General features: G+C 34.8%; 3 protein-coding genes across 7 annotated transcripts in view; 1 reads left to right on the top strand and 2 right to left on the bottom strand.

Moving 5' to 3' along the window:
* pdgfab (platelet-derived growth factor alpha polypeptide b) overlaps positions 1-26315 on the top strand; it is a 679118-nt gene that overhangs the window by 345435 nt on the left and 307368 nt on the right. The window lies entirely within an intron of this gene.
* The window catches only part of ccnf (cyclin F), a 146648-nt gene that overhangs the window by 70940 nt on the left and 49393 nt on the right, over positions 1-26315 (bottom strand). The window lies entirely within an intron of this gene.
* Positions 1-26315, bottom strand: part of abca3b (ATP binding cassette subfamily A member 3b) — a 114048-nt gene that overhangs the window by 74529 nt on the left and 13204 nt on the right. For all 5 annotated transcript variants that reach the window (XR_015480462.1, XM_087243965.1, XM_087243967.1 and 2 more), the window contains exons 4-5: positions 17523-17650; positions 4862-5027 (exon numbers count right to left, since the gene is read on the bottom strand). Coding sequence is in view for 4 of the 5 variants with exons in the window: in XM_087243965.1 (XP_087100091.1) it covers positions 4862-5027; positions 17523-17650 (294 nt within the window). In the remaining variant the exon portion in view is untranslated. The remainder of the gene's footprint in view (positions 1-4861; positions 5028-17522; positions 17651-26315) is intronic.

Genomic DNA, 26315 nt, shown 5'->3' with positions numbered 1-26315 from the left:
TTTCAGAAACGGACAAACGCGAGAGTGAAGCCTGAAAAAAAACAAAGGAGCAAATGATTCTTTCAGCAACCTAAAACATGAACAAACTGCCATGTTTAACCATTATCATCACCTTTTGGACTAATATGAACTTAGAATGACGGAATTACTTTCTAACAAGAGGTTACATGTGCTGCTGATGGTTAAAGAGGTTTGTACTGACTGTATATGTTTCGTAACCTTTATGAATCCAAATAAGGCCTAAATGTATGTTTTGGGTATTTTTATTTGTAATCAGTAACCTTTTAGAGACTCTAAGTCTTTGTATGTGTTCATAAATGTTTTATTTATTCACTTAATTTTTATTTTTGATTAATTTGAATGTGATTAATTTTATTTTTATGTAATTACAGTAGGTTTTTTGACGTTGTCATTGTTCTGCAGCTATAAAATCATGTTTATATAAAGGTTGGTAATGAACATTTATACCCAAGTATTTATGTATATAAAGTATTTGTTTCGTAAGAAATGCTTCTCATACGATATGTGAACTTCTTTCTGTCGAACACCACGCCCACCAAAAAGGTACCATTGTTACCATTTGGCTGTGTACACACAAGCCTGATAAAGGTGACCTGTACAGTACTGTACCACATAGTGGAAATGAGGCATCAGAAATACATGGGAAATACAAAAAAATAAAGCACATGTTTTGGGGTATAATCCACAAAAAAAAAATGTAAATTGGTTTTACAAATCTGTAAAAAAAAATAATAATAAAAATAAATAAATAAATAAACAACAATGAAAAAAATTTTTTTTTAAAGATTATATTCTATGCATGTCAAGCATAAAAAAATAAATAAATAAAAATCACATGCTTTTTTATAATTACATCACCAATCGTTTTCATGACAAAACATTTCCATAAACAATAATAGCCAAAAATTATGATTTAAAAAAAATAATGTTAAATAGCACCACGCTACATGCTCTTAAATTACTTGATCTTTTATTTAGGCACGTCAATCATTGAGGCTACTTAAAAGTCAATTTAAAGTAAATTAAAATTTGCATTATTTATTTTTCTAGCACACATTGTTACTGTTTAAGTACACAATTAATCCCTGCAATATTTGTTTTATAAATCTTCAATCAAAGTCTGCCAATTTGCTTCTGCATTTGGAGTATCAATCCTTTTGTGTTTTTAGGTTCATTTGGTCGTTTTAGCTACAATATTTTTAACCATGCCGTTAGTTTGCCATGAGGGAATGATGCGCAAAAAGAAAGTCCCACCCCCTACTCAATATTCTGTTTCAGTAGGAAGAACATCAAGATACTGAAATAAAAATAGAGCTGTGCGATTATCATGATATCATGTTTCATATCAGTCGATATCGATAATTATCGAGTGTTTTAACAATCCATTTAGGAATATTAGGATTTTTAATTTAACCACTTTATTTTAATTTACCAACAATACTAAGGCAAATAGTTTTAATAGTCAAAAACAAATATATTCAAACTAAATACCTGATCTTTTTATAATAAAATAAACCCAGGTGTTAAAGAAACTCTCAAACTTAATAAATAAGAGTTAAAAAGTGTGTTACAAAGTGTATACAATGGTGAAGGTAGATCAACATCAGTAAAAGTGTGAATAATAATAATACAGTAAACCTCAAACTCTGTTAACAGCACTAATTATAACAACACTACCCCCATGCTTAAAACTCTTTCAGAGGGGGCGCTAGTGGCTGGGATGCACAACAAAAGAAACCAAAAAGCCACTTTGGCGACATCCTTACATCTGTTTTTTTATTTACAATCTCCTCACTGCTCCTTACACACACAGCAGCCACATTTTAATAAAACTATAGCGCTTCATACTAATCTTTTTTTAACGATATTGACAATGGTGTTCAGTAAATAAATAGATACCGATTATATCGGCAAGCGCTAAATAAAAGTTTCAGCAAAATTAATGTAATAAATTTTATAGCATGTCACACACTTCTTATTAGTAATGTTTGTGAAATTAAATAGAAAAAGGAGACTAAGTTGTAAGGTAGAACCTGCAAGTTATAAATGATGCAGAAAAAAGGCCCACAGCAATGAAGAGGTTAAACTTTAAATCACCTACAATTTTTCCTACAGGCTTAAGGAAGTTACAATTGTACAGACTTCATCATTCATTGCTCCTCGCTGCTCCTGAAGGCCTTTCAATCCATAATGACCCTCGAAGATCAAAACACTCTGCACTTAAAGCATAAAGCAACTCGATGCAATTAAATGCAGATGAAAGGACCGCGGTGAAGCGTGGTGACGACTCGTGGAAGCAGAGATCAAGCTGTAATCTGTACCATGGGCTGCTGCCAGAAATAGAGGTTGACAGTCATCTGAGATCAGACACGGTGCTAACGCAGGCGCTCATGATTCAGAACAAGCCTTTTGAAGCCGCTGCCGGCACTGCGGGCCATCGGCTAACTAATTCAAATCGCTTCCTAATCAATCTCTCATCACAGGAGACTTCAGATGCAGGAAGAGATTGCTGAGGAGGCAGGGATAAGAGAAAAGGCCAGATTTACAGCAGAGATGCTATCAGACGGTTGAAGGAAGCAATCGATCACAAATCAGGACACTACCGGTTCTCATTTGCACGTCTAATCAATATTTTGGAGCCGTTTAATGAACTGGAATGACTACAGTTTTGCGGGTGTTAAGATTTGGAATGGTTCTCTATTGTATTGCGCAGATATAGAACTGGGTAGATTACTTACTTGACAATCAGTATAATCTCTTAGACTAAACACTTAAAGTAATGTCTGATTACTTTTGGGCTAAGCCTTATTTGATGTCACATGTATTAAACTATTTTGACAGAGACTAAATAAATGAAATGGAATATACCAGTGCTGGGTTGTGGCTGAAAGAACACCCACTGGATAAACTATGGCAGAGTAACTAGTGGTTCATTCCACTTTGGCAACTTAAAAAAACCAAAGAATAGTAAGCTAGTAATTTCCTTTTTTTAGATACACTAACTAAACTAGAGCATCGTCTGCTGTTAAAAACTAGCCTGGAGTGCCATTTACAGTTGAAAACTAGTGTAGAGCACCATCTGCTGTTAAAAACTAGCCTAGAGCGCCATCTACAGTTAAAAACTAGTCTAGAGCACCATCTGCTGTTTAAAAACTAGCCTGGAGCAACATCTATAGTTGAAAACTAGTCTAGAGCACCATCTGTTGTTTAAAAATTAGTCTAGAGTGCCATCTACAGTTGAAAACTAGTTTAGAGCACCATCTGCTGTTAAAAAATAGCCTAGAGCACCATCTGTTGTTAAAAAAACTAGCTTAAGAGTGCCATCTGCTGTTAGAAACTAGCCCAGAGCACCATCCGCTGTTAAAACGTTACAAAAACTAGCCTAGATCGCCACCTACTGTTACAAAACAACTAGCCTAGAGCGCCATCTGCTGTTGGAAAACAACTTGCCTAGAGCGCCATCTGCTGTTAAGAAGTTACAAACTAACCTAGAGCAACATCTACAGTTGAAAACTAGTCTAGAGCACCATCTGTTGTTAAAATTAGCGTAGAGTGCCATCTGCGGTTAAAAAACTAGCCTAGAGCGCCATCTGTTGTTAAAAACTAGCCTAGAGCACGATCTGCTGTTAAAAAACTAGCCTAGAGCGCCATCAGCTGTTAAAAACTAGCCTAGAGCACCATCTACTGGTAAAAACTAGCCTAGAGCGCCATCTGTTGTTAAAAACTAGCCTAGAGCACCATCTACTGGTAAAAACTAGCCTAGAGCGCCATTTGTTGTTAAAAGTTACAAACTAGCCTAGAGCGCCATCAACAGTTAAAAACTAGCCTAGAGCACCAACTGCTGTTACAAAAAATTAGCCTATAGCACCATGTATTGTTAAAAAACTAGCCTAGAGCACCATCTGCGGTTAAAAAACTAACCTAGAGCGCCACCTGTTGTTAAAAACTAGCCTAGAGCACGATCTGCTGTTAAAAAACTAGCCTAGACCGCCATCAGCTGTTAAAAACTAGCCTAGAGCACCATCTACTGGTAAAAACTAGCCTAGAGCGCCATCTGTTGTTAAAAACTAGCCTAGAGCATTATTTACTGGTAAAAACTAGCCTAGAGCGCCATCTGTTGTTAAAAACTAGCCTAGAGCACGATCTGCTGTTAAAAAACTAGCCTAGAGCGCCATCAGCTGTTAAAAACTAGCCTAGAGCACCATCTACTGGTAAAAACTAGCCTAGAGCGCCATCTGTTGTTAAAAGTTACAAACTAGCCTAGAGCGCCATCAACAGTTAAAAACTAGCCTAGAGCACCAACTGCTGTTACAAAAAATTAGCCTAGAGCACCATGTATTGTTAAAAAACTAGCCTAGAGCACCATCTGCTATTAAAAAACTAGCCTAGAGTGATATCTGCTGTTAAAAAATAGCCTAGAGCACCATCTGGTGTTAGAAATACCCTAGAGCACCATCTGCTGTTAAAAAACTAGCCTATGGAGCCGAATGCTGATAAGCACTATCCCTAGAACGCCATTTGCTGTTTAAAAACTAGCCTCAAGCACCAGCTCGAGTGTCATCTTTGAATATAATTCTGAATATCTCAGAATCTGTGCAAAAAAGTTTTTTGTTTTTTTTGCGACAGCTCTAAAAACAGTAATTTAAATTATTATAAATGTAAAACAATAGTGGTCCATGTAACTTATAACGATAACACAGAAAAACAACTAACTACTGAGCTAATAAAAGATTAAAGATTCCTTTAGCATGCAACATTTGTGTTGAACTAATGGCATGTATGCTCAGGCCACAGATATGTTATCGTCAACATTTCCCACAAAGCATCAGTGCGGACTGACCTGGCGTTCCCCCGTGAGGGTCGTGTTGTTCTCTGGGTCCGGGCATCTGGAACAGCGGGAACAGGCTGAGCGTGTGCCAGTCCATATCATTGTTAGGGTTGAGCTCGGACTTCTCTCGGGCTGGAGCATTTCTGGGGCTGTACGTGAAGCGCAGATGATAGCTGACCTGCCACACACGACACCCAGACAGATTCATGAAGACAGAAGATTTATGTGCATGTGGCTCTAGACATCATTTGTTAAACCCATTCCATCAGAACAAAACAAGGCTGCGAGAGGAGTGTCTACTTTAAAGGGTCATGAAACCCCCCTTTTTCGGTTCAAGTAGACCTCAGAATTTTTTTGCTTTAATTAATTAATGCTTCATGATGGGTGTGGAGCGCTGCGAGCTGAGGGAGGAGTGGGTGTGGCCAGCAGAGCAGGGCAAAAAGAGGGGAGCGAACAACTGTTGTCAGTTGGCTCACAAAATGAGACAAACCGTGAGGAGACGCATGATTTTATAGTAGGCAGGGGCCGGTATAAAATTTTGACAGTATTGTGATGACTGCTCTAAAATATTTTCTTCTTAAATGTCTGGGTAAAAAACTATTGTTTTCCCGTTGAACCCAATATATTTAATTTTAAGAAAGAATTCTGCTGACTTCATTAGTTTAAAAAACAGATTTCTTTACAACTTGAAAAAGGAATCTTTGGATATCTTAATTTTTTTTGTATATGAAGTAAGCCGCTGCACTGTTCAGGTCAATAGCATGCTTGAATGTTGGCACACAAGCAATTTGTTTTTCAGATGGTTCCTGAATCGTGGGCTGACCAGTATATAATGTAATGTGTGTATTTATATAGTGCATTTATCGTGTATGGCACAACACTCAGAGTGCTTAATCATAGGGGGGGGGGGTCTCTTCACACCCCCATCAGTGTGCAGCATCCTTTTGTATGATAGTGTATTCCAATGAAATATTTCAGTATATTTCAATTTGGAGGGTCTTTTTTCTGCTGGAGATAATGTTGACCTTAAAAAAACTAAATGCCCATGCCTTTTTTTAGTTTACAAAGTTAAAATGCAAAGAAATAAACAGCAATTCAATGCCTTCTACATTTATTATTCATAATTTCATATACAGATAACCACAATTTGTTATTAAAAAGAGAACCATGTAAACACTATAAATGAGGACTTCTCTGCTCCTCAATCCCAGGTCAGAATGCAGACAGAGTGTATAGCAGTGCTGCATCTCTTGCCCTGTCAAAACATTAACCCTGCCGATAATCTGGAGAGTTTTAAAAACAAGCGAACACAGCAGCACAGATATAGGCGATGTGTCTGAATGGTAACAAACTCAACTGATAAATGACAAATTTCATTGGTAACGAACACATACAATCTTTCATGAATGGCTAAATACTGCTTATCGTGCACAGACGCGGCCTCAGCCAGTCATTGGTTCTCACAGCTTGGCAAGTCGGAAAGCAGATGCTCTCATAAATAATTAAGAAGCCGGCTCTTCTCATAGGATAAGAAAACTTAGCTATGAATAATAATGAGAAATAGACGTGTCATCACTCCACGAGCAGATTGAAAGATGAAATTAGTTGACAAAAGCTTAAAATTATCCAGTTTTCCCCACATTTAAAGCTGACAGGTGCTAATGCGTCTTAACTGATGCTCAACACACACAAATATGTTACTTTTATTTTATTTAAGTACTGAAGGGTGTCTTGAACCTTTAATAAACCATGCATGTCTTGCACCTCAAACCGACAACTGTTGTATGATTTAAATGTGTTTTTTCCTGATTAAAGAGTTATAGTTGTTATAGTTAAAGGGCTGCACAATTCATTCATTCATTTATTATCTTCATTTTATTAATCCGGGGTCACCACAGCGGAATGAACCGCCAACTTATCCAGCACATTTTTATGCAGCGGATGCCATTCCAGCCACAACCCATCTATGGGAAACATCCACACACACAATCATACGCTACGGACAATTTAGCCTACCCAATTCACCTGTACCGCATGTCTTTGGACTGTGGAGGAAACCGGAGCACCCGGAGGAAACCCACGCGAAGGCAGGGAGAACATGCAAACTTCACACAGAAACACCAACTGATCCGAGGATCGAACCAGCGACCTACTTGCTGTGAGGCGACAGCACTACCTACTGCGCCACTGCTTCCTGGCTGCACAATTACTTAAATAAATACTCTTAAACTCCTTACCAGTTTTTAACTGTGCACAATTTCACTGCGTTTGTGTGATTTCTGTACAGTTTTTCACTGACAATTACAGCAGAAGCCCCTATTTCTCTGCGATTGAGGGAATGAAAGTACTCCATTTCTCTCTCTCTCTCTCTCTCTCTCACTCTCTCACTGTGGCCCATTTCACCTGCTGGTATGACTTTTCCTCTCAGCTGCTGGCGTGACTTTTCCTACCCTCTCTGTTCCTCTCGGCTGTATGCATTCCCGTGGCCGTACCAGTGCATTGTCGCGGGACCCGAGAAGATTTCATGCGGCACAGGAATTAATTTCCGAATAAAGTGTGGGAGCGGTCTCTGGTGTAAAATAACTCTGGTGTAATTTTAACAGGAGTGGGCGGTCTCACAATATAGCTCGCGAGCGAGCAAGCAAGCGTGTTGTGTGTGCGCGCATGCGTATGCGTGTGTTTGTTTGGTGCTGTCTATGTTTGTGTATGTGTGTGAATGAGAGACAGTGTGGTGCTGTGTGTGTGTGTGTGTGTGTGTGTGTGTGTGTGTGTGTGTGTGTGTGTGTGTGTGTGTGTTTATACAGACAGCTTGTTATAGCCACCCCCTAAAATATAACACTGTGTATGGAAAGCATCGTCAATGCACCGTGATGCACCGAGATATCGAATTGAACCAAATCGATGGCATGATTATCGTAACCGAACCGAACCGTGAGACCAGTATAGGTTCACACCTCTACTGTATAGGCTGCAAAAATCATGATCGGAGCATCCCCACTGTGTATATATTAGCATAATATTTCAAATGTATTATTAGTATTATTATCATTAAACAACAATAATAGCAATAAATAATAAATATGATCAGAATGTCACACTATAAGCCGTAACCACTTCTATTACAATTAATACAATTATTTCATATTTTATTATTCATATTAATATTACACAAATCAAGAAATATTTATAATGCTGGCAGTAATAATAATAATAATAACAACAACAACTAGAACCTAAAGTTTATTGATAAACTTTGATGTTGGCTTGAGAAAGCCAACGTGACTGCGCTAGGACTGGGATTGGCAGTTGGCAGAAAGCACGGCGGCGGTTGCTAAGTGGTTGCTAGGCAGTTGCTTAAACGATTATGGCATTGTTAGGTGGTTGCTAAGCAGTTGCTAAATGGCAATGCTCGTGCACATGTTTGATCAAATGCTAATACTTAGTAGGCATTTCTAGCATATGTTATTGCATTTAGATAATCATTCATAGCATGTAGCGAATCGTTATTAGCACTTGGCTTCCATTATCATTGTTACCATGCATAGTACACAGGAAGTCCCATTTGCTAGCATGAGTCAAACAAGCCAATGCCCAGGTCCCTACGATGTTCTGATGTAGAGATGTTGCTATTTTTAAATGGTTGCTAGGTTATACTGTTTTATTGCTATGGGGACATTTGACAGGTTAGTGATGATACATCAAAGCTTCTTGGCAATATGAGTGATCTTAATCAACCCCGATGTTTCTATGACAGTCTTTATGAGTGTCAAAAACTGGACTTGAACATTATGTATTCCTGGTGTTGGGTTGCGGCTGGAAGGGCATTCGCTGTGTGAAACAAATGCTGGATAAGTTGGCGGTTCATTCCGTTGTGGCGACCCCTGATTAATAAAGGGACTAAGGGAATGTAGAAGGCACATGTTGACCACATTTGTGCCTTGTGGCAAGAACGGCCTAGGAGGAGATACGTTTGTTTTCAAGGACAGAGTAGTATAACAGTATGTTGGCTTTCACAAGCCAACATAATAATAATCCTTGTATATAGTTCAAGATCAATTTATTTAGCACATTTACAACAGCCACTAGACTATCCAAAGTGCTTTACATCAGGATGGGTTCTAAATAAATATCCAAGAAAATTAAATCCAATTAAATCAACGCTGCAATATTAGTAGGCTACAGTAAATAAGCAGGGATTTAAAAACAGACAGAGATGGAGCGGTTCTATTCTCTAAAAGCTCTTAACTATTAATAAGCACTGTTTATCATACTCATTACTCTGATCACAATGAAAATCTGTCATATTGATAGAGCATTTTATACACAAGAACGTGACATTCTGGCTTTTGTTCATGACATGATGGAAACAAATTTCCATGCAAATCCTTCATAAAGCCACTTGTTAACTGCTGCATAAACAAATGACTGATGAATAATTTACAGACACTTCGGCACAGACGGAGTAAAATCTCATTAAACCCTCAGCGATGTCTCACTGCCCGTGACCGAGCACCGAGAGCTTTTATCACGAGCGATGATGATTCTCTCCATTAGACACACAGAGAAAGAAAGCTCCGGAAACATGGCTCAGAATGGCAGGAAAAAATAAACGCTCGGGCAGGAGCCGCAGACATGAACTCTACATGGTTTGAGGGCATTTGTTGATCGAGCACTAATGGGCTGATTCCTCCAGCTAGATTCAGATGCACTTTCCACTTCTGCAGAAAATAGGCTATTTTGTCCTCTGATGTTCAGAAAAAGAACATTTCCTTCAAGACACTTGAACGGTAATCATCATAAAGTGGCCACCTCGCACAAAATCGGACTACTTGCTGCATTTCATAGGAAAATAAAAAGTAAGGGATTGAGTTTACATTTGAAAACTTCACTGAAGATGCATTGTTTTTGTTTTAAAAAACATTTTCTTATAAATCTCATTATAGGTATGTAAAAAAGCCAAAACAATGATACAAATAAAGTTTACTTTATAATATTTTTAATCTAGAATTTAATTATTATATGTTATATATTAAATATTTTATCATATGTTTGCACCGTTAATGAGAATTTGAAAAGTAAATGTGATCAATTTTATGATAATTTTGGTGCAATGTAAAAAAGCTGCATTTTCCTTAAAAATTGCACAAAATGTTCGCTAATATTAATAATAATATTGTTGTTTTTTATTAATTTTACATTTTTGTTTTGTTTTACTTTTATATTATTTTTTACATAATTATCATAAACACTGATTTTGTTTTATTAAAATTTTACCATATCTTATGTTGAACTACATGAAATGGCATTGACGCAAAACAATATATTTATTATATTATATTATATTATATTATATTATATTATATTATATTATATTATATTATAATAATGTATTTACAAAATAAATAAAAAATAACAATAAATTGTAATTGCAATATTATGTATTTATTTTATCATACCATTTATAGTTAGATTTATATATATATGTGTATATATATGTATATATATATATATATATATATATATATATATATATATATATATATATATATATATATATACACACACACACACATATATATATATATATATATATATATATATATATATATATATATATATATATATATATATATACATATATATAAATATACATATATATATACATATACATATATATATACATATATATATATATACATATATATATATACATATACATATATATATATACATATATATATATATATATATATATATATACATATATATATATATATATATATATATATATATATATATATATATATATATCAGAGGTGTGGACTCGAGTCATGTGACTTGGACTCGAGTCAGACTCGAGTCATGAATTTGATGACTTTAGACTCGACTTGACAAAATATAAAAAGACTTGCAACTCGACTTGGACTTGAACATAAATGACTTGGACTTTGACTAGGACTTGCCCCTATTGACTTGTAAAGACTTGCTGCTTCCCATGAAAAGCCCAACGATAAAAAAGTATGTTGACATAGACCGCTCTCTCTCTCTCTCCGTTTATGTGTGCGTGTGTGTGACAGCATGCGCGCGCGCGCGTGTGTGTGAGCATGCGCGCTTTCGGCATGACGTCCAATCAAAGCACGGTAGATTGTTTTGATTCGACAGTATCCAACGTGACTACTATGAGGCGCGGGAGTGGACAAAAGTCAAGCGAACGCAGAGAGAATTTGAATTTGAACTTGAGATCGAGCCAATACTCGCGTGCCAATACACTCTCTCTCTCTCTCTCTCTCTCTCTCTCTCTCTCTCTCTCTCTCTCACATACAACATACACCTCTCTCTCTCTCTCTCTCTCTCTCTCTCTCTCTCTCTCTCTCTCGTGCATTCAGTCTCTGCGTTCGCTTGACTTTTGTTTACGATGGCGTCTCATACCTTTAGTGATTTTGCTCTCACGGATCCTGTTAAACTGACCCTTCGCTAAGCCACGCCCAAAAACCGCCACCCACCAATCGCGGCTTACCAATCGTAGCTACGGGCAGGGGCTCTGTCAAGCTTTCGAGCGAGGGAAACAAGCCAAATCGTTGCGCAATTGGATTGTGAAAATCTGACACCCGCTATCCTAAAAGTTTGGACTGGGTGATGGGATTTTTTCCCTTTTCAAAACCAAAGCCCAAGAGGAGAAATGCCAGCGTGGATCAAGCTGTGTGAGGGGCGGTAAAGGAGTTAACAGCTAAGTTGGTTTTGTTTTCGATATTCACATTCAGTGATAGGTGGCAATAACTCACACTCCTCTTATCCTAAACAGATCTAAACTGTGTTTCTTATAAAAAAAAAAAACAAAAAAAAACAAAGCAGGTTATGCTTCCCAGCGGTCTTTTTCTTTTTTTTCCCACTCGATATTATGAGCCAGGGCTCGACAATAAGGACTGCCCGATGGCCCGGGGCCAGCGTGCGAGACACTCGGGCCAGTGAACAAAATGTTACTGGCTCGATCGGGCCATTGCTGCCTTTTTGCCTGCCAGATCGAGCCAGAGCTGCGTGCTGCGACTGTCTGTCAATTGTGTGCAAATACAATCTTACGGTGCTTTCACACATAGACGTTTGTTTCGGAATCTGTCTCGTTTCACCCGTTAGCGCGTTTTTTTAGCATATATCCAGCAGTTGCGCTCGCTTCCGCGCCAAATCAATCAGTCCAAGATCGCCTGAATGAGACGCGGTCTCTGTCCTATTGAGCGTATAGATTGTAGCGAGAAAACAAAACAATGCAACGAACTAACGACCCAGGCTATATCACAGTGTATCATGATCGTGTAATAGCCATATATACGGCTATATGAAGAGAGAATGATGAGCTGGGCCAGATGTCATTCTTACCGGTAAATGCGAAAGTGAAAGCATGCTGAAATATTACCGAGAGCTGTTTATCCAGCCTGATCTCGGTTTATCCGTCAGGAAAATTGACCGAAATTACTATCTGTTAATTTTTCCATATTTTAATCGTATAAAATGTTGTATTAGGCCTGTTGTTTTGTTCATTTCCGCACTGACAGCTCGAAAGAAAGATTTACATTGATCTGATGCAGTATCGGTTCATCTGCTATGTCTCTCTATAATTTAAGCCTAAAATACAGAATTATAGTCAACGTTTCTTTAATAGATTGATTAATTCAATTGATCGATTTCTACAAAACCTGACAATTGAAATGAGGCTCTGTATATATGAGAAAGTCTGACCTCGATTTGTATTCGGTGACGATGTCTGTGGGTTGTTAAATTAAAGTGCACATTTTCACTTATAAAATATTCTATACACAATACACAAAAGTTTGGGGTCAGTGTGATTAAATATGTTAAAATAAGCTTCTTCTGCTCACCAAGGCTGCAATTATTTCATCATAAATACAAATTGTGAAATGTTGCACTTTAAAATAACTGTTCAAAAGTAGTTTATCATTTAATTTATTCATTTATTCCAGTGATTTTAAAGATGAGATTTCAGCTTCAGTACTCCAGTCACATGATCCTTCAGAAATCACTAATATTAATTATTATTATATTTATTAATGGTAAAAGTTATAAAATCAATAATGTCTGGAGTAACTATTTTATTTGAAACTAAATACAATAACAAAGCAGTTATTTAAAATTTTAATAAATATTTAACAATTACACCTTTTTTACATTTATAAATATAGCCTTGATGAACTGAATAGTTTTCCTTAAACATTTTAAAAATTACCCTAAATATATATACAGATTTATTAGCCCCCTTTTGTTTTTTGTTTTTTCTTTTTAAAATATTTCCTAAATGATGTTTAACAAAGCAAAGAAATGTTGATATTTTGTCTGATAATATTTTTTCCTCTGAACAAAATCTTATTTGTTTTATTTTGGCTAGAATAAAAACATTTTTTAAACCATTTTAAGGTAAAATTTATTAGCCTCTTAAGCTAATTGTTTTTCAGACTGTCTACAGAACAAACCATCATTATACAATAACTAGCCTAATTACCCTAACCTGCCTAGTTAACCTAATTACCCTAGTTAAGCCTTTAAATGTCACTTTAAGCTGTATAGAAGTGTCTTGAAGAATATCTAGTAAAATATTATTTACAGTCATCATGACAAAGATAAAATAAATCAGTTATTAGAGATGAGGTATTAAAACTATTATGTTTAGAAATGTGCTGAAAAAATCTGTTCTCTGTTAAATAGAAATTGGGGAAAAAAATAAACAGGGGTGCTAATAATTTAGGGGAACTAATAATTCTGAAATCAACTGTGTGTGTGTGTGTGTGTGTATACACACACACACACACGCACATTCAAATAGCGATTAACTTCTTTTTTTTTTTTTTTGGTGGGGCCAGTGAAAATTTGGGCAGGGCAAGTAAAAATCAGAACCACTGGCCCGATCGGGCCAGTAGAAAAAATCCTTAGCGTTGAACCCTGTGAGCACTGCTTAGTTTAAACCCTCGCTATTGTAATGCATATAAATACATACACTAATATTTGCTGGTAGGAAAAATCTATTTGTTCACTTCTTTTCTTCCACTTAACTGCAAATTTGAATAAAAACTGGATAAAGAGCACACAAACATGCTGACAGTAATAGGTACTGTACACTGTTATGGGTCAATGATGCTAATATTCGGCACAAATCCATCAGTTTCTTAGGTTATTAGATTATTTTATACTTTCACCTCTCCTGCTGTGCATGAACTATGCTGTTGAATGTTCAGCGTATGAGGTGGCTAGGCTAACCTTGCTTCAATTTTGATAAAATTATTCTCTAATCAGTTGCTATTATGTTGTGAATATACCCCTGTAATGTATACTGCAGTCCTCTTTTGTCTGGCTTTCTCAGATATCTCACCTGTTTGCCAAAAATGACTAATTAAATCCTTGGGAATGTCTGACACCAGCGCATACACACTGTAATAGATGTGCCAGGCATGAAAGCTTGACAGGTGTAGTAGCAACAGTAACTAAGGAGGGCGAGGCTTAGCGAAGGGTTATTCCAAGAATGTTGATATGGTTTCTTTCTTGCTTTACTATTTATTAACAATACACAAAAAACTAAAAGGTTAAGGTAAATTCTTTAATAAATTCTAGTGTTTTTGAGTATTATACTTGTTGTATACTTGTATTATAATTATGTTTTAGGCTAGTATTATTTACGACTTGTTAATTAATGCTTCATAATACAGTAGTATTACCAATAGTGAACAGATAAAATAATACAAAGTGTAGTTTTACTACAGTAAAGTGTAGGGATTTGTAGTATAAAATACCCTATATTGTAAAATAATACAGCACTGGGTAATTTGTTTATATTACACTTGTGTTACCATAGCAACTATAGTATTTCCACAACTGATCAATTGAAGTTCTTTACTGTAGTAGGCTACTGTTCAAAACACAGTACATGCCAATATGCGTGTTCAGGGGCCCTGTGGAACAGCTTTCCTCAAAATGAAGAGGATGACATGGAAAATGTCCTCCACAATCTCATCAGCAAAGTGGAAGCCAGCAGACATTAGTTTACTTTATTTTAGCTGCCATGATAAAATGAGATTGATAGTGAGATTACAGTAGACTATAATACCTTTTCAAGTGTTTCCTTATTTTTATCACAGTTACATTTCTGCTTGCATTAGTTTTTGTTTAAATGCTTTTAAAATAAAATGTATTCTTTACATCCAACATCTATTCCAGGGGTGCCTTATAGTGGTGTAAACCCCTTTACAAGGGGTGTTACCCCTGTGTAAACTCTAGCCACCCCTGTGGCCAACCCGATATGATTTTGCTGTTGACATTATTTATTTAAATTTACTTACATAAATGCAATACAATGCAATATTTCAATAAATAAATAGCCACTAAAAAATTATTGTGGATTGATTGGTGCCACTGACGTAGCTGGCCTCTTCTGGCCCCCCTTAAGCAAATTTTCAGGGGGGCACCACTGGTCTATTCTCTGTCTTTAAGTGTTTGAAACTGAAAATATCTCATCATATAAAACAACCAAAAATGTTATGGTTTATTAGATTAAACATTTAATATGTAAGTCTATTTTAGTATTTTGGTTATTGTTATTAAACAGTGCAGCAATATGAATCATATCAAAAAGCATGAAAGGAAGAGGGAACACGACACAAATTGTGAGTTTGCATATAATCTCTGAGAGCGCTCAAGAAAATTTGTGTGTGAGCAGTGCATATTTGAGAGCGAGAGAAAATTTGAGAACTCGCAATCAGTTTTGTCCACAAACAGAGGAAATCCGTGCACGAGCATCACACAAGGTAGAGAGCAAAGCTCTTCAACGCTATGTGAAGAAAACAACTTTATTGTTTGTATGAAGTAGCCTACTTCATTAACAATATGTGCTACCATTTTACATTGCTGCAAGACAGATTTGCAGCAATATCTTTTTAGCACACACGAGATTCAATTGACAAAATTCCAATTTCACTCAATTTAACTTTGCAGCATATACAGGAGTTGGTCTACTGCTACCACACTGAGGTTATGTAATTTTGGTTAATCACAAGTTGATCACCGAAGACATAACATAGCACAACTAAACTTAATGAATTAGACAGCAGGAGACCTGCAATTTCTGTGTGATGAGGCAAAATGGAGTCTTTTTTTGGTGGAACTCGTTCTTGTGCATTATGCTGTGGAGACGAGACGCAGCACTGTTCAGTACTTTTTCAGAAAATTGCATTTGTATTTTTATATATCTGAGCAATGTTCTTTAATAAAAAAAGGTTTGTTTAATTAATACAGATCTTACAACCATACCTAATCTGTATATATTTTATTTTTCTGTTAAAAAGACTCGAAAAGACTCGAAAATCAAACTGCAGGACTTTGGACTTGACTTGAGACTTGTTGCCTTTGACTCGGGACTTGACTCGGGACTTGCCTGTCTTGACTCGGGACTTGACTCGGGACTTGAGGGCAATGAATTGAGACTTACTTGTGACTTGCCAAACAATGACTTGGTCCCACCTCTGATATATATACATATATATATATATATATATATATATATATATATATATATATATATATATATATATATATATATATATATATATATATATATATACATATACATATATATATATATATATATATATATATATATATATATATATACACACACATATATACACACATATATACACACATATATATATATATATATATATATATATATATATATATATATATATATATATATATATATATATATATAACAATAATAATAATAATTATTATTATTAATGTATTTGCAAAATAAATAAACATAGTAATAAATTATAATTTTATGTATTTATCTAACATTGCATTATATTATTTATAGTTAGAGTTATATTATATTATTTATAGTTATAATGACATATAAATAATAATAATAATAGCAATAATAATAATAATAATAGTTAATGTATTTACAAAATAAATATAAATAATAATAAATAAAACTATAATTAAATGTATTTATATTATATTATATTATATTATATTATATTATATTATATTATATTATATTATATAAAGTTATATATATATAATGGGCGACGCAGTGGTGCAGTAGGTAGTGCCGTCACCTCACAGCAAGAAGGTCGCTGGTTTAAGCCTCGGCTGGGTCATTTGGCTTTTCTGTGTGGAGTTTGCATGTTCTCCCTGCATTCGTGTGGGTTTCCTCCGGGTGCTCTGATTTACCCCACAGTCCAAAGCCATGCGGTACAAGTGAATTGGGTAAGGTAAATCTTCAGTAGTGTATGAGTGTGTGTGTGTGTGTGTGTGTGTGTGAATGTTTCCCAGAGATGGGTTGCGCCTGGAAGGGCATCCGCATTGTGTAAAAACGTGCTGGTTTTTACCTGATTATTAAAGGGACAAAATAAAAAACATTCAAATAAATTAATAATAAAAAATTATACAACTATTTATATAATACTATGTTTATATATAAATATTCGAATTATTTCTATAGTTTGATGTATTTTTTACTTGATGCTTAAGTGAAATAGAAGGCTATTTCATTGTGTCATTCATCCACACAGCGACTGAAACTGTTCAGCATGCAGGCACTGGACTGGTCTTGATACACAGGAAGATGGTGATGGTGACAATATAAGCTGACAAGAAAATTGCAGCTCACCTGCAGAGGAAGCGGCTCATCATCGTGACTGAATGGATGTTCAAACACAATGGCTGCCAAAATCTTGCCTGACTCTGGATCAGTTTTCACGAACTCCTCAAACTGCTCCTCCGTTTCAAAGCCACGAACTGTATAAAAAAACAAGATGAAGACACAGTATTAGAGACACATAGTTTACAACAACAACACACACAAACTGATGTTAATGATATAGTAAATCATGTTCATGAGACCACGATGCATTTTTAGTGTGAACTGTGCATCACGACAAACATGTTTTTCAGACAAATGTAAATTGTTCCTATAGGCAATCAATTCAATGCGCAGAAAGTTTGAGGGTTACTCATAAAAATAGATGAATCAATGGGAAATGTGATCATGTGACCTGCGTGGACACTGGCTCACCGTTTGACCTTTAAAGTAATTGATTTTAAGATTCGTCAGCCTACTGTAAGCATATGTTAATGACATCACCATCGGGAAAATAATGTTAAAAGCCAGATCTAATGAGACTCCAAGGCAAAGCTGGGGATTCAGCCAAAACAGGACTAGGATTCGCCAACTAAATTAAATTAAACACACACAGGCTTGCGGGTTCATTTCATTCTATGCCATTATTTTATTATTTAAAACATTTAAAATCATTTGAGTCAACTTGTCACTTTAAGGCAATGGTTTTCATTACTAACCAATATCATCAGCATAGCAGTAAAAGCTCCATGTTTTTAAATAACATTAACAAGCAGCATCATATATGTTGAAAACAGAAGCGGGCCTGAGACAGAGCCTTGTGGCACGCCGTACTATTCTGCTGTTAATCTAGGTGACTCTCTGTTTTTAAATAAATAAATAAATAACAGTACTGTTCAGACAGGTAGGGTTTAAAACTTAACCTTATGTTAACGCTTGACCCTGAACCCCAGAATAATTCTGTAGCCAATCTACGAACATGTCAAATATTGTGTCAAATGCGACACTAAGATCAGCTAAATCCAACTAAACAGTATACAGTAGTTACAGTATATGCCAATGGATTATTTTTGAACAAAAGAATTACAATAAAAATTTATTTAAATGAAAGAGTGTACAGTTGAAGTCAGAATTATGAGCCTCTCCTCCCCCTCCCCCCTTTATTTGTTTACCCAATTTCTGTTTAACGGAGAGCAGATTTTTTTCAACACATTTCTAAACATAATAGTTTTAATAACTCATTTCTAATAACTGATTTATTTTATATTTGCCATGATAACAGTAAATAATAGTTGATTAGACATTTTAAGTGACATTTAAAGGCTTAACTAGGCAGGTTAGGGTAATTAGGCTATTATATAACGATGGTTTGTTAAGTAGAATATCAAAAATATGTAGCTTAAAGGGGCTAATAATTTTGACCTTAAAATTGTGTTTAAAAATTTTTAAACTGCTTTTATTCATGCTGAAATAAAACAAATAAGACTTTCTCCAGAAGAAAAAAATATTATCAGACATACTGTGTAAATGTCCTGCTCTGTTAAACATCATTTGGGAAATATAAAAAAAATAATAATAATCAAAAAGGGGGCAAATAATTCTGACTTTAACTGTATATTTAGTGTAATCTTTAAAAAAAAACATATTTTGTGTGTGTATTTAGGGACATTTTGTTTTAAAATATAAACTCAAAAGACTACCACTACACCTATTTTTGACTGAATCACATATTGTACATTTGTATTGTATAGTACAAATGAAAGAGCAAAATAAGAATTTGAAAATTAAACTGCTTTGAATAGCGTGAGGGTGAATGACCTGACCGTTTTCATTTCTGGGTCAAATGTTCGTCTAGCATGTAACTGAATAACCTCAGGTAATTGTGCTGCATTTGTCTCCATAAAACAGGAGTTGTTGGTCGAGCCGGTGAAACGGGTTCAGAGAGGATAGCAAGTGTCTGTCCTGGTCTGATCTCCTGCATATGGAGAATCAGCAAAAAAAAAAAACACACACACTCAACCAGGAAGTATCTGAGCCAATGTAAACACAGCAGAGAGCAAAATTGATACTTGGTTCACTCCTGAAATGCATTTTCGTCAATCTGATCACAAGTGGATGATGCTAAAAACAGATGTAAATGGAATTTAAAACATTTGAACATCTCCGTATTCAACCTCTTCCAGCGGTTAAAAATGTTAAGAACTCATTAGATCAGATTGCTTTCAAAAAGTAAATGCTCATTAGGTCAAATGTGTTCAAACTGTATTGGGTGGCAATGCAAAATTTTAAATAAAAACTCCTTAATTTTCAAAAACGTTTTAATGTTCACTTGAGGTGGTTTTAGACCTGTGCAAAAAAGGGTACATGCGAATATTAGGAGATTGAAATACATTTTTGTTAGTATATTCGTCAACTATTTTCGTGAATGGATATAAAATTACAATCAACTTCAGAAATCCCTTAATTTGCAAAAACATTTTTGAGTTCGCTCGAGGTGGTTTTAGACTAGTGCGAAAAAAAAGTTTATACAAATATTGGGAGATGGAGACATATTTTCTTATTTGTCAAGCATTTTTGTGGATGGATATAACGTCAAAATTACAATCAATTTTAGAAATCCCTTAAATTGCAAAAACATTTTTACGTTCACTAAAGGGGGTTTTAGACTTGCGCAAAAAAGGGTTATGCAAATATTGGAAGATGGAAAGACATTTTCGTTAGTAGATATTTGTGATCATCATCATCATAGTAGATCATTTTTGTGAATGAATATAACGTGAAAATTACAATAAACTTTAGAAATGCCTTACTTTACAAACACATTTTATGCTTGTTTGAGGTGGTTTTAGACTTTTGCGAAAAAGATTTATGTTTTTTATTAGTATATTCATCAACTATTTTTTGTGAATTGATATAATATCAAAATGACAATTTTGTTTTACATTTGATCCCAAATATCAAAAAAAAAAAAATCAGAAATGCTTTAATTTTAGTTTAAAAGCACAGTATTTAATTTCTGCCACTAGAGGGTGCGCATTCACAACAAACAAAGATGTATTTTGATGAAGGAGTGGCCAAGTTTGGAATCATACTGTAGGAGTTGTAGTCTTTATTAAATCCTATGGCACAACTGCAGAAATCATGTTGATGGATGAAAGTATTCAACCCTTATTATCATGATAATATGAAGCAAAGCAGGGCTGAACGCTTTTGAAGAGAATTGAGAATGTTAAAACAATTGCTAACGAGAGACAAGTGTGACAGCACAAAAACAGCAGAGCTTTTATTATGCCGCAAACCACCATTTCCATTCCTTCGGGTCTTTCTGCAGTCTAATAAGACAGACAACATATTGCAGCATCTTCAATTTTTTTCTGTTTTCTTTAAAGCCAAATCGGAAATCGAGGGTGCATGACATCATTAGCATGGAATTTGAACATTCTTCGATAATGCAAGTTAATAAGTCAACAAAATATATAGCACTGATTGTTCAAGTGATTTTTGGATATTTAAATTTTTTAAAAAGTACATATTGTGTATGAATTATTCTATGGTGTTACCTTGAAATGTTGCATATAATAACATACATAGTGCGACTCACTAAAATGAATGTGAATAACCTCTGACTCGCTTAATTATGCTCAAGGCATCACTTTTAAAACATCCATCTATACACGAGCCACTACTTAAAGCTCTATAACATCAGGCCCAATGCATCTATGCCTGAAACATTGTCTTTTCAGCTTTCACACCTTGTCCAAATCACAGACTTCCATGACATTAGCGCAGCTGATACTCATACTCTCTTAATTCGGTAGGGTTGGCTCTGTGAGTCAGATGTGAACATTACACAGCACTTTAACCCCATCAACGCTTCTCATTTCACAGTCAAAGTGGAGGAATAAGACTCTGGATCGCTTCTCGCCAAAGGAGTGTTCATTATGTGACTCACCATCTGTAATTTACTTGCCCCTGCAGTCCTTTAAGGCGCTCTTAAACACAAGCGCCACGATATGTCAAGAGCGGGACAGAAGGTAAAATCAGGTTTCTGGTGGGGTCAAACTTATGTATTTGTGCACAAATCTCAAGATTTATTCATTTTATTTGATCTTTGTGCTGCATTTGACACTCTAGATCACAATATATTTATGGATGGACTTGATCTTAATGTTGTTTTTGACTTAATATATAACAACATATTCACAGATCGGTTACATAATAATGCTGGGATTCAGGGTCAGCATTAAGATAAGGTTTAAATTCTACCTGTCTGAACAATGCAATTATTTATCAATTTAAAGGTGCCATGCACTGCAATAGTTTAATAAGGTAAATTGTTTTCTAATATCTACATAGTAGGTTTATGGCTTCGGTAGGTTAAAAAAAAATCTCCAGAAACGGTTTTATAAGCTTATTTATTACTCCATATAATATCCCTAGAATCAAAAGGTCTATAATTGACCTAGGTTTGGGACCATAACCCCGAGAGGGGGGTAGAAATCAGGGGCTGTGCGATTTACTTCCTGAAGGAAGTTAAAAATTGGGGGGGGAGTGGGGGGTAATTAGAGCTGTAAAGCTTAACTTTTCGATTTTAGGTGAAAAATCGATTCTGTTGGAGACATCTAATAGATTAACAGGTACTGAAAAAGTCCACAGAGGGGGGTGATCACCAGAATGGGGAAGTCCCAGAGTAAAATGAGAAAATATGATACACCTGTGTTTTTGGAATATGTAAAAACTGTCTTTACGCTGTTTTCATCTGTTTTTCTATTATTTGTTTCTATTTTATCTATACTTGTCTCTTCTATTCCTGTTTATGTCAAACACTTTGAACTACCACTGTGTATTAAATGTGCTATATAAATAAACCTGCCTTGCCTTTTTAAGAATTACCGCAGTTTGGAAAAGTCAAGGTTTTAAAACCGCCAACATTTGCTGTTATATTGTTCCTACGGTATATAAAAGTTTGTTTTTGGGGGGAGGAGGGGGGGGGGGGTTAACGACAATTTTATAAAGCTTATAGGGCAACAATATCACCAGCAGAAAAAGACCCTCCACATCAAAAGCTAATGTTACAAAATATTTTAAATGTTTTTATAATAAAATATATTATAATGCTTGATGGGGGGAAAAAAAATAGTTTTCTTTACCCAGACATTTAAAACGAACATATATTACAGAAGTAATTACAATACTGTGATACCGTTATCCATGGTTATAATACGGTCACAGTCTTATACCGACCCATGCCTAAATTGACCATATATGGATTATGTCATGATTATTAATATATATACGTGTACAGCATTTGTTTGTTTGTTTGTTTGTTTAGTTGTTTATTTTTAAGGAGTTTTCACATTTATTGATAGGACAGTAATATGTACATACAGTAAAGTGTGGGGAGCAGATAGGGGATAGATCAGCAAAGGACCTCGAGCCAGAAGTCAAACATGGGTCGCAGTGAGCACCTTGGTGCTATGTGTCGACGCACTAACCACTAGGCCGACATTGCCTATTTTTAAGCTGTAATGGCAAAGAAAACTTGTCTTGTGCAGTCGTGGCCCAGTAACACATCTGTGGTTGTGTTTTCAAAATAAAATTCCCATATACTTAGTAAGTTAAAAATAAGCCAATGGAGATAAACTATCATTATTTTTTTTTTCCTAGAAAACATTATTGCTTACAAAACACAGCCTGAGGCGCGCATATTAATGATCTCAGAAATACACAAGTCTGGGTTCTCTTGATGACGTCAGGTCTGGATGAACGACCTAAAGTAGTCATACATGCAAATGGGAGCATGGAACGTCAGTCTTTTCACAGTTTGTTTTGTCTTCTGATGGGCTCGTTGTCCACCAGGGTTTTACACTCATGGAATTTATATAATAACGAGTAAACAATGATCCATGGAATGTCCATTTCCATATACTGATCTCTTATTATTCTACTATACCTTGTTACACCTGTAAGCCAGGTGTTAAGTCAAAATAACCTAAGGTAAGTGTGTTATCAATAAAAGAGAGAGGAGCGTATGACTAGACCTGTCACAATAATCAATATATAGACTTAATCGCACAATACATGGCCATGACCTCAATCATTTTTGGTGATGTAATATACTATATCGGCCATACATAAAAACCAATTGTAGCAATATTTTAGTTTATTGCACAACATCTCTATCTCTATTGGAGGTGTCAATTTCAGTATGGTTGAAAAACAATATAGTATTCACTATAAATTACTATAGTATATTTTCATGTGGTTGTCTGACAACTGAAAATAGATATAGCAGATATTACAGTCTCTGTACATTTTTTACCTTGCACTTTTGTGTTTACATTTGTTATTATTTATTTAGCATAGGCGTTTTCACATTGTGATTCCAGTGCCTCTTTATTAAACTATTAAAATGACTATAATTATATTAAATATTCTGATGAATAATAAAAAAAAATGTGTTCTTTGGATGAGTACTAGTATTGCGATGCTGTTGTAATGTCATTCTGGCATTATATAATGATGAGTGGCATAAAATAGTCTTCAAATGACAGTAATTTTGTTTATCGCAATATATTTTGGTGCAATAAATCGTGCAACAAAAAATAGATATCATGACAGACCAATGTATGACCAGTACTTCTCTCCTTTTTTTATTTACACGGGACAGAGATATTACTCACTGAATAAAACTAAACTGTATATTGAAGCTTGTGGAAAATAATTAATATGTAGGCGAATATATTGTTGCTTCATCCATAATAGCCAAAGACCTGGATGATTTATTAGACAGCGACTTCATATTCATATTTCATATGCTACAAAAACAGCCTTCTTCCACATTAAAAACACTGCCAAGTAACTGAATATCTGAAAAGCTAGTTCATGTGTTTATGACCCCCAGACTGCACTGCTTTAATGCTCTAACAGCTGGTTGTCTGTTATCTTCAATAAACAAGCTGCAGTTGTTTACAGAATGCAGCTGCTGGAGTTATCATTGGGTCAAGAAAATATCAATCACCACAATTTTGCTTCTTTTCTCTGGCTCCCTATTAAGCTCCGTATTTATTATAAAATACTGCTATAACCACAAAACTCTAACATGTGTAGCTCCTGTGTACGTAACCAGGCTTTAATCACACTATATTCCTTTACAGTCTTTAATGTCGCAAAAAAAGTCCCTACAAGGAGAAAGAGTGTTTTTACATTTGGCTATAAAGTGCTGAAACTGCCTTCCTGAAAATGTTAAGCGTTCAGATACACGTCCAGACAAAAATCTAGATCAGAAAACAATCTTCTTAGCTTTCACTTAATGCGTCTCATGATTTTGTAAATATGTATTTTTGTTTGAAATGGTATAAATAGCAGCGACGCTCAGTTTTCTACATTTGCTTTTGGTTTCGACCTCAGGAAAGCCATCCTCAATAGATGTGCTATAGCAATAAAAATATGTGACAGATATTGCACTCATGAGACACAATTTCAATGTAATAAAATACTGTTGGAATTTCCCTTATTCCTTCAACTTATTGCTACTGATTTAACATTTGAAGTTTCTGTGTTTTTACGGAGTTGGGTTGCAGCTGGAAGGGCATCCACTGTGTAAAACATATGCTGGATAAGTTGGGGTTTCATTCCGCTGTGGTGACCCCTGGTTAATAAAGGGACTAAGCCAAAAAGAAAATGAATGAATGAGGCTGGGAAAAACCCAAATTTAAAACGTCATGCTATTTACAGATTTTCTATGACTGTGGAAATTGGAGGAGGTAATTTAGTATGCTTTTATATATTTTTTATTGTGCACTGAAGCAGAAAATAAGCAAAACAAACCACAAAACAAAATACACAAAACATAAACAAGAAAAATTAAACAAAACACAAAAAACTAAACAAAACTAAAAACACAAATAAAATAAAAATCTAAAACAAAAAACACAAAGAACACAAAACATAAACAACAAACAGAAACAACTTAACGGCTAAACAAAACAACAAAACAAAACGAAAACCACAAAACAAAAGTAACAACAAAACAAATCACTCATCAAAACAAAACACAAGAACCACAAAACAAAAAAAGTAACTAAACAAAAAACACAAATCGAATCTGAACGAAATCCAAAACAAAACTCAACACAAAAACAAAAACACAAATCAAAACAAAACACATAACATAAACAACAAAACAGAAAAAAATAAACAAAACAGAACACAAAAACACTAAAAAAAACAAAACCCAAAATACTAAACAAAACAGATAACAAAACACAATCAGCACAAAATTCAAAACAAAACAAAAAACCCAAAACAAAACAACACAAAAACAAGAATCAAAACAACACACAAAACATAAACAAAAAAATACAAAAAAAATAACAAAACAACACATAAACACGAATCAAAACAAAACCCAAAAGACGAAACGAAACAAATAACAAAACACAATCAGCACAAAATTCAAAACAAAACAAAAAACCCAAAACAAAACAACACGAACAACACACAAAACATAAAAAAAAAAAATACAAAAAAATAACAAAACAACATATAAACACTAATCAAAAACAAAACAAACACTAATCAAAATTAAAACAAAAAAAAAAAACACAAAAAACTAAACTAAAAAAAAAAAAAAAAAACTAACCAAAGACAAACAACAACACAAAAACTCTAATCAAAAACAAAACAAAACAAAAAACTAAACTAAACAAAAAACATTCATTCATTCATTTTCTTTTTGGCTTAGTCCCTTTATTAATCAGGGGTCGCCACAGCGGTATGAACCGCCAAGCATATTATCCACCATATGTTCTATGCAGTTTA

Source organism: Danio rerio, chromosome 3, assembly GCF_052040795.2.
Source record: "Danio rerio strain M-AB ecotype USA chromosome 3, GRCz13ab, whole genome shotgun sequence".
NCBI lineage: Eukaryota > Metazoa > Chordata > Actinopteri > Cypriniformes > Danionidae > Danio > Danio rerio.
Note: the sequence above shows the minus strand (reverse complement) of the source record. Positions and strands in the feature narration are given on the sequence as shown.